Source organism: Pseudorasbora parva, chromosome 12 (assembly GCF_024679245.1).
Source record: "Pseudorasbora parva isolate DD20220531a chromosome 12, ASM2467924v1, whole genome shotgun sequence".
NCBI lineage: Eukaryota > Metazoa > Chordata > Actinopteri > Cypriniformes > Gobionidae > Pseudorasbora > Pseudorasbora parva.
Window position 1 is genome coordinate 37871016 of NC_090183.1, and position 18730 is coordinate 37889745.

The following is an 18730-nucleotide window of genomic DNA, read 5'->3' on the forward strand; positions in this document are numbered from 1 at the left end:
CAAAGTTCTCTTTCCTTTCTATCCCCCTTCAACATTACAGAGATAACTCCATCTTAAACTGTCTTGTTTTTAGACTAACAGTGGTTGTGATTGTGTGCCGGATGCTGAGAACAAACAATGTTTTATGCAGAATGAGTGGAACTAAAGATGAAACGTTAGTTAGCCATAAGCCAGTTTCAGTTTAGACACTAGTAACCCATCATCTCAAAGAGCCTTTTGTGGAATTGGACTGATGACGTCAAATGAACTCTATAAAAGCATAAATTCATAGTTTGGCTTAAAAAAAAAAAACAATATGAGAACAGCAATCTCCTCCCAGCCCCTTAAATACATTTTCAGTCTTTTCTTTGGCATTGATATCTTCAACTGGCCAAGACGACTGGTCAGTCCTTGCACATCACAAACTGAATCTACAAAGGGAATATTCTTTAAACTAACAATTAATCTTGTTTAATATGTTGGAGATGCTAGAGTACAGTCATTACCAGGTGAGATAAGACTTTGTATATATTATATTAGTTTTAAATATTGCCGCATTGATTGATCTGTTTTAATTCTGTTTAGACTAATTATACACAGAGCAATTATAAAATGATCTTATGTATGTAGTCTGTCAAATGTTAAAAAAAAAATATATGCCTAAATTGCTTATTTTTCTATAAAAATGCAGGAATATCTTTGTAGAATACAAATGAATAGTACAGATACAGCATACAGTATTAGTATGTATCTGTCTGACCGTATTGGCTTTACCTCTCTGTTTGTGTCTAAGGTGCAGACCCACCTGGAGAGCCCTTCAAAATACCACATCCAACAGACCCAGAGACAGCAGGTGAAGCATTACCTGTCAAGTGCGCTGGGAGCCAAGCTAAGCCCACAGGCCAACACAGGGCCCGGCCCCAGCCAGCCACCCGAACACGGCATGCCCCCTGGACCAGGAGCCAGCGCTCCTAATAGCCCTATGGCCCTTCTCACCCTCAACTGTGAGAAAGAGGTAGATGCAAAAGCTGGAATTGCCCATTATGTCAATCAGATCGTCAGAGATTATATTTTGCCAAAGCATGGTGTCAAAATGTAGTGAGTTTTCCTGAGAATGTGTGTAAATAATGTTCATAGAGGGCAAACTAAGGGAACGGGGGAAGGAAAAAAAGATTTTGATATTCTTCGCCTTTGAACAATTTGGGGCGGCAGTGGCTCAGTGGTTCATGTAGGTTGTCTACAAACCAGAAGGTTGGTGGTTCAATCCCCGGTTCCACCTGACCAAGTGTCGAAGTGTCCATGAGCAAGACACCTAACCCCAGCTGCTCCCGACGAGCTGGATGGCGCCTTACATGGCTGACATCGCCGTCGGTGTATGAATGGGTGAATGTGAGGCAAAATGTAAAGCGCTTTGGATAAAAGCGCTATATAAATGCAGTCCATTTCCATTTACCATTTACTCCTGACGGAAGGAGGTGGAGTCCTCTCAGGACTTGTGACGGAAGGAGGCGAAGTCCTCTCTGGACTTGTGACGGAAGGAGGTGGAGTCCACTCTGCACTCGATGGAAGGAGGTGGAGTCCTCTCTGCACTCGACGGAAGGAGGTGGAGTCCTCTGTGGACTCAGCAGGCGAAGAGTCCTCTCTGGACTTGGGACGGAAGGAGGTGGAGTCCTCTCTGGACTTGGGACGGAAGGAGGTGGAGTCCTCTCTGGAATTGTGACAGAAGGAGGTGGAGTCCTCTCTGTAATTGTGACAGAAGGAGGTGGAGTCCTCTCTGGACTTGGGACAGAAGGAGGCGAAGTCCTCTCTGGACTTGTGACGGAAGGAGGTGGAGTCCTCTCTGGACTTGGGACAGAAGGAGGCGAAGTCCTCTCTGGACTTGTGACGGAAGGAGGTGGAGTCCTCTCTGCACTCGATGGCAGGAGGTGGAGTCCTCTCTGCACTCTACGGAAGGAGGTGGAGTCCTCTGTGGACTCAGCAGGCAAAGAGTCCTCTCTGGAATTGTGACGGAAGGAGGTGGAGTCCTCTCTGGAATTGTGATGGAAGGAGGCGGAGTCCTCTCTGGAATTGTGACGGAAGGAGGCGGAGTCCTCTCTGGATTTGTGACGGAAGGAGGGGGAGTCCTCTCTGGACTCGTGACGGAAGGAGGTGGAGTCCTCGCTCTATTTGTGACGGAAGGAGATGGAGTCCTCTGGACTCAGCAGGCAAAAAGTCCTCTCTGGACTCGTGATGGAAGGATGCGGAGTCCTCTCTGGATTCGTGATGGAAGGAGGTGGATTCCTCTCTGGACTCAGCAGGCGAAGAGTCCTCTGTGGACTTGGGACAGGAGGAGGTGGAGTCGTCTCTGGACTCGTGATGGAAGGATTCGGAGAGTCCTCTCTGGACTCAGGATGGAAGGATGCGTAGTGTATGCGTAGTGAAAACGAGTGCGTGAATTCGGACAGTCTCTGCGTGTAAATCAGCTGTACACTCGTTATTACGGTGCGGTGAGGGTATAGGGGGCGATTTCAGACTCAGCCTGACTGTGTGAGTTGTGTGCAGCCTGCATTGATGAGGAGATGAGGTGCAGGTGATAACAAAGTGCATACAAGTGAGAATTAATGAGGGTGATTGGAAGTGTTGTGCTGTCCGCAACCTGGAAAATGCTGCCTTCGGAGGACACATTTCAAGCTAGGAAGGCATCAAGACACGTCCAAATCTAATGTTTGCTTTACTTCCTGTCTCCTGAGAGACTTTCATCTGATCGATTTTTGAAGGCAGCATAGATGTATCCTTCACTGCCTTTGATATCCTACATTCAGTGACAGATGAGATAGGAAAAAAAAGATGCTGTCCGAAAGTTGCTTTGCTGGTCAGTTTGTGTGTAACTGTATGTTTTTGACCAACATTTTCCACTTCTGATGTCATTTCTAGTGAGAAATTACTAATGTAGCAAATAAATATGTCTTTAGTTTTCACTAAAGCTCTCTTTATTTTGCTGTAGATCATTAAACTGTTACACTGCCGCCAAAGTCTATCCGAAAATCCAGTTTCGTGAGGTGCCTTTCATGCACAAACACTGCCTTACAAGTCATTGTCTGATAAGGCAGCAAGGCAAATCCTCAGCTGCCTACGTTTTTGGACACAGACATGGTGGATCTGTTTGTGAATAAAATCATACATTTTTTGCAATATTCTTTGATGACTATAAAGATCAGCATTTATTTTAAATGGAATAATTTTGTTAAATCTTAAATGTCTTTACAAATTTTTTTACTGACCCCAAACTTATGAATAGTAATGTACACCACTATATCAAAGTAAGTAACTGCATGGTGCAGTTTGTTAGACCTCAAAAAAGTAAGTTTTGAAAGTTGCACAACTAAATAGTTTCTCATTACAGTATTTATGTCTAAGAGTGATTGATGATGATGTAGTGTTTGAACTACTGTACATAAGTGCTGCAAGGGTTTCTAGGAAAGTAAAAGGTGTCAGCTGGGGAAAAAAGCACAATGGTTCTTATACATTATTTATGTATGTGGTATATGATCATCTTTCATTATCATATTAATTTAGCATTTTGACTTTCTTATTAACATTAGCTTATTAAAACTGGGGATTTAAGAATGTATTACAACGTGATGTAAACATATGCTCTTAATATTTAAATTGGTACAGATGGATGACGTAATTGAAGACATCATAAGTTTGGAATCAAGTTACAACGATGATATTCTTGGGTTCATGGATGCAGGACTTCAAATGAATAATGCGGTAAAAGCTCTAAGGCTAATGATTGTACTTAGTTTTATTTTAAATGTATATAATCACCTTAATAGTCGGCACATGTACTGACATCTTTTTGGTTATATTCTTTTTAAGATTCCAGTTTCTGCAAACCTGTTGGACATGTACAACAATCATGCTCTTCCTCCAGCTGGGGTTACCATTAACAACTCCTGCTCTAACCTAGCATCCGTCAAAAGGGAATTATCCGGTATATTCACATTGTCTTATCTATCATTAGAGTAAATCATCATTTTTGGTTACCATTTCACAACCCACCGTGCTTAGGAATGGAAGTATCCATATTGTGTGCAGTTTCGAATGCACAATATTAATGAAAGATATATTGTATCAAATAGTTACCCCAGCACCTGGCATGATGCACATAATGGACAAGCCTGGACCATGTGGCAAGTTTGATACTTATCAAAGGCCTGAAGGTTTTCCAGTAGGTATGTTTTCCGTTCCTCGGCCACTGAAGGCCCTAAGTATGAATAAAGAGTTGTTTTTTGTCCATAGATTGTACATTAACATCTAGAACATATTATTTGATAAACTGACATGTCAACAAGGTTTACATTTTAAATTACATTTACATACATGTTAAGTCAAGAAAGATATTTTCAAACGAAATGCACATTTGGCGTATTATAAATTTGGTGTATTTAATCAAGACAGTAACTGCACACAATATGGACACTTGTAAAACATTCTACACATGCACACATTGGTGTTTTTAGTTTTAAAATACAGACATTTTTACATTTATTTTACATTTAAAATTTACAAGTGAACATCAACTCATTAGAAAACACACTAGGAAAGAAACTGAACTCTGTAGAAAGTTAAAGCTGTGAAGCTGACCACAAGAAATATGAAGATATGTCAGTTAATATAATTGCGCGTTTCAGAAGCAGAGGTCAGAGCCTTGGCAAAAGAGAGACAAAAGAAGGACAACCACAACCTCAGTGAGTTTTATCATCATGCATGAACATCATACAATTTATTTTTGTATATTTTAAATTATACAAGTTATAATATGATAATAACGTGTGACCATAACTTTATTGGCTTTTCTATCCTTGCAGTTGAACGAAGAAGGCGTTTTAATATAAATGATAGAATTAAGGAGCTGGGGACATTAATTCCCAAGTCAAATGATCCGTAAGTCTCAAATCTATTTTTTAAAATTAAAAGAAACTTTGGTTTACAATTACAGTCAAACCAATATTTATTCAGACAACATTGTCTCACATTATCAGTTTATTCACTATAGTTTAGACAATGGTAATAAAATATGACAAGAACTCTGTTAAACTGTGTCAGAAAATAATTAATCTTGATAATGTCATGTAACTTTGATAGAAAGATATAGTACACAGTTAGATAACATTAATTTAGCTCAACCAATTACCAAGCAATGCTTAATGTTGTTCAGTCTGTGGTGTAAAAGGTCACATTAGCAATTAAAGAAAAAACACTTAAACCAAAACATGGTCAGGTTAAAGTCTCTGAATAATTTTGGTCACACATTTATTTGCTTTATTTTAGTATCCTTACATACATAAATGAACTATAGTGTCCTGCACCCACTAGTAAAAAAAAATATATATGGTGTCCGAATCATGTTTGATTTGACTGTACATATATTCTGTATTTTTATATTCATCTTAATAATCTATATCAGTAAGTGTAAATGTAGTGGTTACAAACAGATGAAAATGCCAGCTTTGGTTTTTGCAGGGACATGAGGTGGAATAAGGGGACCATCCTGAAAGCTTCGGTGGATTATATTAAGAAACTGCAGAAGGAGCAGCAAAAAGCAAAAGAGCTGGAAAACAGACAAAAGAGACTAGAACATGCAAACAGACATCTTCTGCTTCGTATTCAGGTAAACCAAGCGATAAACAAAAGCTACTCACCGCGATTGGTTAAAAGCTCTTGGCAGCTAGTCACATGATTCGATTTTTGCAGACAAATGTTTCGACATGCCCTTTGACAAAACGTTTTTGAAGTTTGATGTCGAAACACAGAGCATAACATTGCATTGAAATCTTATAAAGTATGCTCAGTGCTTTAGTTGCATGTAATTCGAAAGCTACACTTGAGTAATTCATTATGGGGAATTTCCCTCATTTTGACACATGGCATTTGGTTCACAATATCCCTACTGTTTTTCCTACTCTTTGCATTGCTGTGTTATTCTAAAGTTTGTGTGTATTTTTAATTCTTTCCAGGAGCTTGAGATGCAAGCCCGTGCTCATGGACTCGCTGTTATACCTTCTCCCAGCCTTTATTCCACTGACCTGGTGGCTCGAGCTATCAAACAAGAGCCCGGTATGGGGAACTGCACGCCCGATTTGTACTCACACCTCCCCAGTCCTGACATATCTCGCCCTACTACTCTGGACCTCAACAACGGCACTATTAGCTACAACGACAGCCCCACGGAGGAAGGGGAACCGGGGGTCTACGACAGCCCCAAGACCTCCGCCAAGCTGGAGGACATGCTTATGGACAACACTCTGTCTCCAGTGGGCAGCAGTGACCCCCTGCTTTCCTCCGGCTCCCCCATCCCATCCAGCAGCAGCGGCAGCAGCAGTATGGATGAACATGAAAATGGCTGTTAGCATCACAAACAAACTACGATGAACCAAAGTTAGACAATTAGATCATTCTTTGTATAATGACCAATATTACATTCAGGTGGTTTTCTTTCAATCCAGATCATGTGTAACCTGAAGTGCACTTTTAAGTACAGTACTTATCTTGTATTTTAGAATGTTTAGTGTGTGTATACATTCATACATATTTTTTCATATATTATTTTGGAGTGTACTAATTAAGAATGACAGATTTTAACAATTTCTTGATTTATGAAGGATTTCTTTAGAACAATATTAAGGATAGCTAGAATAAAAATTGCTTAACTGTAATTTCCGGAGTTGGCTTGATATTGTCCACATTGTACATTTTCTACAGGTGGAATAATCAGTAACACATGTCTAGGCATGTGCAGTTCAGTTCGTTTCTACAACTTGTAATTAACTCTAAAAGCAACTTTAAAACATGACTGCAGACATCTTTATAAGAGAAACATTTAGAGGTCCGACAGTAGTTAGACGCAGTCTGGTTTAAGACGTCCGATCGGTAGCATTAATTCATAATTCAATTATTTTCAACAAATGTTTGTTAATGATATAATTAAACATGTTGGCCAGTGGTTACCATCTGATGACGTCTGTTTGCTTGTCAGATTCCTCGTATGACCATGAGAGAGTTGTTGGAAATGTAGAACATTTTAGATTTGTAATGTCACTGTCTGGTTTGATTTCAATACAATATGTATTTTGCACAGCCTGGTAGATTTTATCATTCAGCCACTGTTTTTAATCCGTAATCTGTAAATATTACCTGCAATCACTTAGTGTTGGATGATTTAGAAAGGATACTAGCATAATCAGTCAAATTAATGTCATGATAATTTTATTACAATGACATCGGATATACATAATGATGAACGACTTGCTATTGAACAGCTATAATACAATCCTTGTCTTTTTATTTTTGACCTTATCAGCTCATTGGCTGTCTACTGTCATTTTTAAAGCTCAAATAAGGTCTCAAAAGCGATGTAGTTTTATTTATGCAACAAATCATTAATGAAGACAGGAGTGAACATTTATATCAGATCTGATTCAAATCTAGTCAATTTCTCAATTTCTCTTTATGCATTGTTTAGGTTACTTTATATCCTGAACAATGCATACAAGTTAAAGGTCTTATACTATGTATGACTTGTATTATAGGGTAAATGATTACTGAGAATCCTGTAAGTAACATAAATAATAATAATTGTTCATTACATTTATATAGCACTTTTTCTAGACACCCAAAGCGCTTTATATATAGAAGGGGGGAATCTCCTCAACCACCACCAATGTGCAGCACCCACCTGGATGATGTGACGGCAGCCATATTGCGCCAGAACGCCCACCACACACCAGCTGATTGGTGGAGAGGAGACTGAGTTATTAGGCCAATCATTACATGGGGATTATTAGGAGTCCATGATAGACGGCCAATGTCGGGGATGCCGGGGTTACATCCCTACTCTTTATCGAAGGACATCCTGCAATTTTTAATGGAGAATTTTTTTTTTAATGGAGAAGAGTCAGGACCTCTGTTTAACGTCTCATCTGAAGGACGGTGCTCACTGACAGTATCATGTCCCCATCACTGGGGCGTTAGGACCCACACAGACCACAGAGTGAGCGCCCCCTGCTGGCCTATCTAACACCTCTACCAGCAGCTACCTAGTTTTCCACACATACTGTATCTATGGTATTTGTGATGGTGAAGCTTCTGTTGCTCTCAAACTAAATATATCTTTCTCTTCATAAGATTCATAATTCATAATCTCTTCATAATTCTCTTGTTTTTAATATGTGCATTGATTATTAGAAACTTACATGCATTACATGATCAAATACATTAGGCAGACTTTTTTACAGTCTTGATGTTTTCGACATGATTTCATGAATAACCAGAATTTCCCTTTATCTAATATGAAATGGTGGGCAAGAAACCCTTTAATGCAACTAAAGAAAAATCTTCACATATCAGTTCAGCTTTCTTCTATTCACGGCCATTTACAAAAATGGCTTTTACAGCAATGAAATGCAATTGTTTTAAATCTAAAACACTTAAATGCCCATGATATATACAAAATAAAAAGGAAATAGAAGCTCTCGTAGAATAATACACAAGTAGAAATTGTTAAAGCTAAGAGGCTCCCCATGTGTAAACATTGGAGTCAGATGATCTGTGAGCTGAGGTCTCATCGAAGTGAGCCAGTGCTGAGCTCATCGCACCACTTCTCAAACGCTCGGAACAGAGTGCCTTCATTAGTGTCGTTGAAGATTTCTAAGAGAGGAATGAGGAAAGAACAATCTGTGAAACACTTTACACAATTCCCTCGGGTACTTTATCTTCTCAAGAATGAAGTTTCACATATTTCATCGTATGTATTTATATACTATATACCACAAAAATAAGTTTGACTTTACATAACGTATGTGTGTGTACTTTGTATAATTATTATGTATATGTGACCCTGGACCACAAAACCAGGCATAAAGGTATTTTTAAAAAAAAGGATGGTTTGTTAGGACAGGACAATATTTGGCCAAGATATAACTATTTAAAAATATGGAATCCGAGGGTGCAAAAAAATCTAAATAATGAGAAAACGTCTTTAAAGAAAACACTCCACCATTTTTTAAAAATAAGGTTATTTAACTTCTTTCCTACATTTAGATTTGTGGGTAATTGCATTTTTGTCTTTTAGTGCATGCATTGTTTTAGTTTGGCAGGGTCGCTGCTAGCTTAGCTTAGCATAATGAATGGAATCCTATGTTGCCAGCTAGCATGTCCCAATTTAAAGTGATAAAAAACAACAACAAAAAAAAACGAATTACTTCTTATGGCCTGCGTATTCACAACGAGTACAAATAGCGATGCAGATTAAGACTAGGCGATTTCCTAGGCCGATATTGACTTGTGACATAATATGGTTCCAAGTCAACATCGGCCTAGGAAATCACCTCGTCTTAATCCGCATTGCTGCTTGTACTCGTTGTGAATACGCAGGCCACAAGAAGTAATTAGGTGGGGGGTTTCTTTTTTTGGATCACTTTTACTCGGGACATATTAGCTGTCAACATAGGATTCCATTCATTATGCTAAGCTAAGCTAGCGGCGACCCTGCCAAACTAAAACAATGCATACACTGAGACAAAAATGTATTTGCCCACATATCTAAATGTGAGCCTGACAAGCCAGACCCACATCAAGATGTTTGGTCTGGAAACTCACCATAGACAGGGCTCAATCTGAGGGGCGGGATAAACGGTTGTCTTTCAAACTCCCTCTGCACGGGATAGGATCGCGCTACACCAACCAGAGCAATGCAGGTGAAGCGGAGCTAGTTGATAGATTAAACATTCGCCGTATCCGGTCGGCAAAACTCCGAACACATCTTCCCTTTTTAAGAATGACTTCAGTGCCGTTCTTTGTTCTTTTCTCAGAGAAAAGCTTAACTCCAAGTCTTCCAGAGTCGCGGTCAAAGCTGATTCGAAAGACCGCCGCCGTTCGCCAGTTTGTGTTTACGAGAAGCACGCAAGCGCAACTCGGCCGTCGTCATTATGGCCCCGCCCACTGACTCTATACACAGTGATTGGCCTGTCCAGAGTTAGGAGAAAACAGCTCAGAAGGGTATTGAGAGTTGCTAGACGACACTTGCGGGCAGATTAAATTTGCTGCCGCTAGGGTGCGTCTAGATTTCTAGTAGGGGTGTCCATGGTTAACCGATTGACCGATTAACCGTTAAAAATTGCGTAACAGAGTGAAACATTTTGCTCGGTTAAGTGGCGTCAATGACGTGCCTTGAATTTAGTTGTAATATATGTTTGCACCCCTATAGACCGCCAGAGCGCTCCCAGACATTTGTAGTATCCATAGGGTTAGGGTAGTATCCACAAGAAGAAGTCATGACCAGCTTTCTAAGCGGGCAAAGAAAGCGTGGGAGCACTTTAAAAATGAGTGACGGGGCGAAATGCAAGTATTGCAATGCAGTGCTTACCGCATTTTTCAGGCTATAAGTTGCTCCGGAGTATTAGTCGCATCAGTCAAAATATGCGTCATGAAGAGGAAAATAACATATGTCGCACTGGACTAAAAGTCACATTAGGGCAGAAGCAGAGCGGGAGCCGCGCGCGCTGTGCATAACGGATCAGAAGAAAGAAAGTTTGAAGTGAGAAACTTGTGAATGACTAGAGAAAAGCAGACGTTACTTTAACTGTAATGAAGAAAACAAAAAAAGCTGATCGCGGACTGAAAGCAAGATGGCCAGAGCTGAAGGGACGAGACCACAGATGCTTGAACTCTCTGCCGGGAGAGGCTCATCAGCCGCGCGAGTCAAACGCTGAGTCTGTGTGAATCATTCTCGGCTGCATATTTTACTAACGTTACATGCCCTAATCGTGCAGGCGCCCTCGCGGCCACTCGCATTGCTCGTGAACTGGAGCGCATCTCATCCTAATTTAACGAAACTCAGCGTACGCCTCGCAGACATGAAATAGATCTTAAGAAACTTGAAATGTCTTTTAACAATTCAAAACGAAAAGAAATAGGCTACTCTCTGATTGTGTAATCCATGATGTGCATTTCTCTCTATAGGCGCGTTCACTACGGAGATGGTGGTCGTCAAATTAATAAACTAAAAATAACCCTGACGCACACTATGGTTAACCGAGTATTAACCGCTAAGGGCCTCGGTTAACGGTTAATGAAAAACTTGAAAACGTGCAGCCCTAATTTCTAGGCTATCTAAATTTAAGAAAGAAGTTGAATAAGGCCTATTTATAAAAACGGTGGAGTGTTCCTTTGAAGATGTCCAAATGAAGTCCTTAGCAATGCATGTTTAGTACTACTAATAATATATTTTTTATATATTGCAATGCATAATTAGCACAAATAATATATTTTGTATATATTTATGGTAGGAAATATACTAAATATCTTCATGGAATATGATCTTTACTTAATAAATATCCTTATGACTTTTGGCATAAAAGAAAAATCGATAATTTTGACCCATACGATGTATTGTTGGCTATTACCACAAGAATACCAGTGCGACTTATGACTGGTTTTGTGGTCCAGGGTGACGTATATAAATACACACACATGCATATATATATATATTTAAGAAACATTTGTTTCATTTATGTAATAACATACATACATATATATATATATATATATATATATATATATATATATATATATATATATATATATATATATATATATATATATATATGCAAACACAAATCTTTATTTTGGATGCAATTAATCGATTTGACAGCACTTACCCTATCTGAAACTTACATTTACCGGTCCAAAGTTTGGAAACATTACTATTTTCAATGTTTTTGAAAGAACACTCTTCTGCTCATCCAGCCTACATTTATTTGATACAAAATACAGCAAAAACAGTATCGCTGTGAAATATTTTTACAATTTAAAATCACTTTTTTTTTTTTTTTTTTTTTTAATTTGAATATATTTTGAAATGCAATTTATTTCTGTGATTCAAAGCTGAATTTTCAGCATCATTACTCCAGTCTTTAGTCACATGATCCTTCAGAAATCATTCTAATATGCCACTTTTCTGCTCAGGAAACATGTATTATTATTATCAATGTTTGCTGTGTACACATTTATCCCCCGAATTATTTAATCAATAGAAAGTTCAAAAGAAGATAATTTATCTGAAATCTAAAGCTTTTGCAACATTATAAATGTTTGTACTGTCACTGGTTCAATGTAATGCATACTTGCTGAATAAGAACAGTAAAAAAGAACAGTAGTACAATGTTACAAAAGCTTTTTAATTTCAGATAAATACTGTTCTTTTGAACTTTCTATATATCATAGGATCCTAAAAAAAATTCTGAAGGTGACAGGATATACAGGTCCTTCTCAAAAAATGTGCATATTGTGATAAAGCTCATTATTTTCCATAATGTAATGATAAAAATTAAACTTTCATATATTTTAGATTCATTGCACACCAATTGAAATATCTCAGGTCTTTTATTGTTTTAATACTGATGATTTTGGCATACAGCTCATGAAAACCCAAAATTCCAAAAATCTCAAAAAATTAGCATATCATGAAAAGGTTCTCTAAATGAGCTATTAACATAATCATCTGAATCAACTAATTAACTCTAAACACCTGCAAAAGATTCCTGAGGCTTTAAAAAACTCCCAGCCTGGTTCATTACTCAAAACCGCAATCATGGGTAAGACTGCCGACCTGACTGCTCTCCAGAAGGCCATCATTGACACCCTCAAGCGAGAGGGTAAGACACAGAAAGACATTACTGAACGAATATGCTGTTCCCAGAGTGCTGTATCAAGGCACCTCAGTGGAAAGTCTGTGGGAAGGAAAAAGTGTGGCAAAAAACGCTACACAACGAGAAGAGGTGACCGGACCCTGAGGAAGATTGTGGAGAAGGACCGATTCCAGACCTTGGGAGACCTGCGGAAGCGGTGGACTGAGACTGGAGTAGAAACATCCAGAGCCACCGTGCCCAGGTGTGTGCAGGAAATGGGCTACAGGTGCCGCATTCCCCAGGTCAAGCCACTTTTGAACCAGAAACAGCGGCAGAAGCGCCTGACCTGGGCTACAGAGAAGCACCACTGGACTGTTGCTCAAATTTTGCATGTCATTCGGAAATCAAGGTGCCAGAGTCTGGAGGAAGACTGGGGAGAAGGAAATGCCAAAATGCCTGAAGCCCAGTGTCAAGTACCCACAGTCAGTGATGGTCTGGGGTGCCATGTCAGCTGCTGGTGCTGGTCCACTGTGTTTTATCAAGAGCAGGGTCAATGCAGCTAGCTATCAGGAGATTTTGGAGCACTTCATGCTTCCATCTGCTAAAAAGCTTTATGGAGATAAAGATTTCGTTTTTCAGCAGGACCTGGCAACTGCTCACAGTGCCAAAACCACTGGTAAATGGTTTACTGACTATGGTATTACTGTGCTCAATTGGCCTGCCAACTCTCCTGACCTGAACCCCATAGAGAATCTGTGGGATATTGTGAAGAAATAGTTGAGAGACGCAAGACCCAACACTGGATGAGCTTAAGGCCGCTATCGAAGCATCCTGGGCCTCCAGAACACCTCAGCAGTGCCACAGGCTGATCGCCTCCATGCCACGCCGCACTGAAGCAGTCATTTCTGCAAAAGGATTCCCGACCAAGTATTGAGTGAATAACTGAACATGATTTTTGCATACAGCTCATGAAAACCCAAAATTCCTCTCTCAACAAAATTAGCACATTTCATTCGTCCAATAAAAGAAAAGAGTTTTTAATACAAAAAAAGTCAACCTTCAAATAATTATCAGTATTAAAACAATAAAAACCTGAAATATTTCAGTTGGTGTGCAATGAATCTAAAATATATGAAAGTTGAATGTTTATCATTACATTATGGAAAATAATGAACTTCACAATATGCTAATTTTTTGAGAAAGACCTGTATTTAAATAAAAAATTATACCTTTCTCAAACTTTGGACTGTTAGTGTGTGTGTGTGTGTATATATATATATATATATATATATATATATATATATATATATATATATATATATATATATATATATATATATATATAAAATCGATGGTAAAGGAGATTTATATTATTTGAAAATATGTTTTTATTTTGAATAAATGCAGTTCTTTTGAACCTTTTATTCATCAAATATATTAGGGAGCAGAATTGTTTCCAACACTCATCATAAATCAGAATATTAGAATGATTTCTGAAGGATCATGTGATACACTGGACGTGCCTGAAGACTGGAGTAACAATCCTGAAAATTCAGCTTTGCATCACAGAAATCAACGATAATTTAAAGTATAATAAATTGAAAACCAAATATTTTCAATTGTAATAATATATCACAATATCTAAAACAAAACAATTTTTTTTATTTTTGATCAAATAAATGCAGGCTTGATGAGCAGAATAAACTTATTTCAAAAACATTAGAAATAGTAATGTGTCCAAACTTTTGGCCAGTACTGTACATACATACATACGCACAATTTTCAGATAAGGGAAGGTATACATGTAAAAACTTTATGATTTTTTGATTCATTGTGTTTCATGATGTGCATTTAGCATTATTTTTCAGACTTGCGACCGACACTAGTCTTTAAGCATGTCAAGATTCGATTCAATTACCTGCTCTCCCGAGGCCTGTAGGTAAAGGCATTCTCACGAGTCCTCCAGAATGCTGTAGTCTGTCGCATAGAGATTTCTGCACCAACGCAAAAGTGCAGTCTTGATGCCAAACTGGTAGCTCTAGTCCCAGCATGCAGCAGACGATCCTGAACTTCTCCTCATCTGTGAGCAACCCCATCTCACGCGCCACATACACCATGTACGCCATATCAATATTCACTGCTTCACCATGGAGTAGAGCTGGTAGGACTTTCTAAAACATGAAAAAATGCATGATTAATATTTCACATGTAGTTTTATTGCTGCATTTTGCATGTATGTAAAACCAAAGCCCGAAACACAGTCTCAGGCACTCTAATGTGGAGAAACAGCATTGAAATCTGAGAACGGTTTTCAGACTCTCTACATTCCTAAAATAATCTATCACCCAGGAAAAGAATATTTAAAGCCTTAAGGCGCAACGGCTCAATCATCAGTGAAAGCCTTTAATTTATAACCCCACCCAACCCTTTGAAAATAGTAACATTTTTAAAGAAATGAAGAGACCATCTCTAGTTCGGGGCTGATCAGGTGACCAAAGTCAACCAGTCTGTCAAGATCATCCTCCCACAGGTTTGGAGCTAATTCTTCCAACATGGTTTCTATAGCGAGACGGGTGGAAACAGAAGCATAGTCAATGTGGTCGTCTTCTAGAATGATGGACTGGAACTTGGAGTCTAACAGGAACTGTCCCTGCGTTTCCAGAAGTTCAAACAGCCCTCTGTGCTTCATGAGAGCCATCTACAACAATATAAATATACATTAATTAAACTTTCTTTGACAAATACAAATGCAAGGACCCTTTCTCAATACTTAGGTGGCCTTCTTAAAACTTTTCAGCTTGGCAGAGCAGTTCATGTCACATTAAAATGCATTAAAAGTACCAAAACACTTCATACATATCTCATATCAAGTCATTCTTCCATAACAGTAAGGTTGCCACCCAACAAACACACTTTCTCACTCATAAAACAATGACATAAAAAACACTAACAGATAGCATTATACCATATTTGTAAAAAAAAAAGAAAAAAAAAGAAAGAAAGAATGATACTTGTTTAGAATTCACTTTCTATTGCATTCAGAGAATTCAGATACTACTTGTATGGATAGTAATGAAATTGATAGGCTAATACCTGTATAAGGGTTCAGCATCTACATATCATTGTTTTTTTGTTTTTTTTATTTAGAATACATTTCAATATGCTATTACTGTAGAAAATCACCATCTCATTCAGTTTCTGTATTATATGAACTTAAAGGGATAGTTCACCCAAAAATACAAATTCTGTCATCATTTACTCACCCTCAAGTTGTGCTAAAGCTGTATGAAGTTCTTTATTCTGTTGGACATAAAGGAAGATATTTTTAAGAAAGCTAGTAACCAAACAGTTACTGGTCCCCATTGACTTCCATAGTAAAGAAAAAATATCCTATGGGAGTCAACAGAAATCGATGACCAACTCTTCTTTCTTACCAAGAAAGAAATTAATATAGGTTTAAAATGACTTCAGGGTGAGTAAAAGATGACAAAATATTCATTTTTGGGTGCACAATCCCTTTAAGTCGAATAGTTTTGGCTTGAGAAATCAATTCATGTGACTTGATGGAAATAGTTATTGAATGCATGTTGTGAGAAAAAGGTGACCTTAGTATTGAGAAACTGGTCCTAGCGATTGTTATAAAAACTGTAATAATAAATATGGTAAAAAAGAATAAACTTTTTTAATGTACCTTCAGCATTTCTGCAAGACCATTAGATATGTGCCTGCGAGGAATTGTCTGTATAAATGACCTGTCCAAGAATGCAGCAACAGGTGCAATGTAGGTGCCTAGCTTATTCTTGCAGTTTGCAAAATTCACGCCCGTCTTTGCTCCGACACTAGCATCGATGTAGGACAAAAGGGTGGTGGGAACACGAATGTATGGAGTACGCCTTCTGTATAGAGATGCTGCGAGACCCACGATATCCAGGCAGACCCCACCGCCGATGGCAATGATGGGCTCCGTGCGTCGGTCGATACCAAACTGGTGGACTTCCTCCAGTATCTTCAGGGCCATTTCCATGGACTTGTTCTCCTCTGTCGTGGGCAAGGGTAGGATCTGGTACAGGACGTGCCTGGCCTCGAGGTAGTCGGTGACCTGAGAACCATAGAGATTGTACACTACCTCATCCATGACTATGAAGCGTTTTAAGGGCTTGGTGCTGGACCGTACAACCTCAAGCTGCTCAGTGTCTCTGATGTGGCCCAAAAGCAGAGTGTCATTGCTGGGGTCAAGAAGGTTTTTGGTCTGAGTAACTGTATATGTGAAGGTGATGGGGGTGACCACTGTCCAGGTGGTGCCACTAGAGGAGGTGCTTTCGTAACTGCAACATATAAAGCTTATAACTCAATTTGTAGTTTGTTTTTGTTTTTGTTTTTGAAATATGTCAAATTGAATGTCACAAAAAGATTAGTTGTGCTACCATAATGCATTATTTCTGTAAAAATACCTTCTTTTAAAAAAAAATACTCTTCCATTGTCTTCAGGTCAAGAATATACTACATCAGTTTAAGTATTATATCCAGGGTTGACTACAATAGTCAAGAATATCTAAACTAATAACATTTTACATTTAAATTTTCAAACGTTACTCATATTTGCATAGCCAGCTATGGCCTTTCATTCTTGCCTTTTAAGCATGCTGTACAGATTTCTCTACATCTATTTATTTGAAAAGCGTTATATCTTTTAAATATTTTTGTTTTTAAGGGCCTGTTGAATGTAGTTTTCTCCTAAAACCCTGTGTAGCAACATTAACCGCTACAGAACTTTTCTGTAATATTGAAAAAACCTGCTTTGCATAAGTGATTGGTTGCAATGGATATGCAAACTGAGCTTGTATTTGACTCCTCTAGTTTTACTGGAGACTTAGTGTGAAGTAAAGAGTTATATGGATGAACTAACAATACCAATGTCCTTTAACAATAGAAAAACAACTAAGGTGTTTGTGATAAAATATTGTAGCCTGCATGAAATGCCAAAATGAATCACAATTAACCAGGAAAACAGGTCTTTTAACATTCATTTTTACTCAGTGTTAATCCATCAATATTTGTTTTAATATATAAAATAATCATAATAACACAACAAATAAATAAAAAATAATGTATTTTTATGTTTTCTAAGTGGGTCAAAAAAAAAAAAAAAAAACTGACCACAGGTGGGTGCAGTTTCTCAGGACAGTGGAGTTCTTTGGACGTGATGAAATGCTGACTGTAGTTATTTCAGGCGTTGACTTTAATAAAACTAGTTAATTTCAAAAGTTCCACATAAAGCACACATGACAACGTTTTTAGAAATAAAATAAGGTAAGTGTTTCTGTGAATGTTCAGAATACTTATTGATTCATACGCACATTTTAGCAGCTGAAACTCGTCCTTTCATTCCTTGCTTCACATTTTGCCCTGCTTTGCGTTTCCACGTCCCCTTCACCTGCACCAGGCTGAATACCGTTTCCTTCTGCTTGTTGAGGTTTTCCATCGTCGAGTTCTCCAAGGATGGGTGGCAAGGAACAGTTGACTGTCGAATTTCAGTTGTAATAAGAGTTAAAGGTTCTCAGGTCTTTCGGTAATTTAAGCGTCGATATATAATGGGGTGCATCAGCAGGAATCAGGGAGGAGCGTTCGAGGAAAGCTTATGAAAGATTCTCTCTCTCTCTCTCTCTCTCTCTCTCTCTCTCTCTCTCTCTCTCTCTCTCTCTCTCTCTCTCTCTCTCTCTCTCTCTCTCTCTCTCTCTCTCTCTCCTAAACCGTGATCTTTAACTTACACAACTTAGGTTCGCTATATGATCAGTTACATATGCACGTGCACCAAACTCCCCGAAGCGGCTGGGTTATGAAATAGGGCGAGACGTTACGTGAGCGCTAAATGTAAGAGTTATGTAAATTATAAAAGTAATTTTGATGACTTTTTTTCATGACTGATTTAAATACAAAATAAACAATGTGTGTAGCCTAATGATTTACACTCAAAAAAGTGTTTTAGTAGGCCTAACTATATTGTAGCCTATTCATGGAAGGACTATGTCAATTTCAGTTTTAGAGAAGGGGATCTATTTGATGATGATAATGTGTAATGT

The 18730-nt window shown here is 38.4% G+C and overlaps 2 protein-coding genes across 6 annotated transcripts; one reads left to right on the plus strand and one right to left on the minus strand.

Moving 5' to 3' along the window:
* The first annotated feature begins 455 nt into the window (after positions 1-455).
* Positions 456-6659, plus strand: mitfa (melanocyte inducing transcription factor a). 5 transcript variants are annotated; one of them, XM_067460193.1, is made up of 9 exons: positions 456-488; positions 773-994; positions 3637-3732; positions 3841-3955; positions 4104-4196; positions 4656-4712; positions 4833-4908; positions 5488-5635; positions 5982-6659. In XM_067460193.1, the coding sequence occupies exons 1-9, from the start codon at positions 456-458 to the stop codon at positions 6372-6374; spliced, it is 1233 nt and encodes a 410-aa protein (XP_067316294.1). In that variant the 3' UTR covers positions 6375-6659. The 5 variants fall into 5 exon arrangements, with proteins under 5 accessions (XP_067316294.1, XP_067316295.1, XP_067316296.1 ...); XM_067460194.1 differs by having other exon boundaries at positions 4113-4196; XM_067460195.1 differs by having other exon boundaries at positions 4113-4196; positions 4659-4712.
* Positions 6660-8215: 1556 nt separating this feature from the next.
* Positions 8216-18223, minus strand: eevs (2-epi-5-epi-valiolone synthase). The gene is made up of 5 exons (XM_067460192.1): positions 18008-18223; positions 16342-16975; positions 15115-15348; positions 14569-14821; positions 8216-8670 (listed from the first exon to the last, which is right to left on the minus strand). The coding sequence occupies exons 1-5, from the start codon at positions 18130-18132 to the stop codon at positions 8585-8587; spliced, it is 1332 nt and encodes a 443-aa protein (XP_067316293.1). The 5' UTR covers positions 18133-18223; the 3' UTR covers positions 8216-8584.
* Positions 18224-18730: the final 507 nt, after the last annotated feature.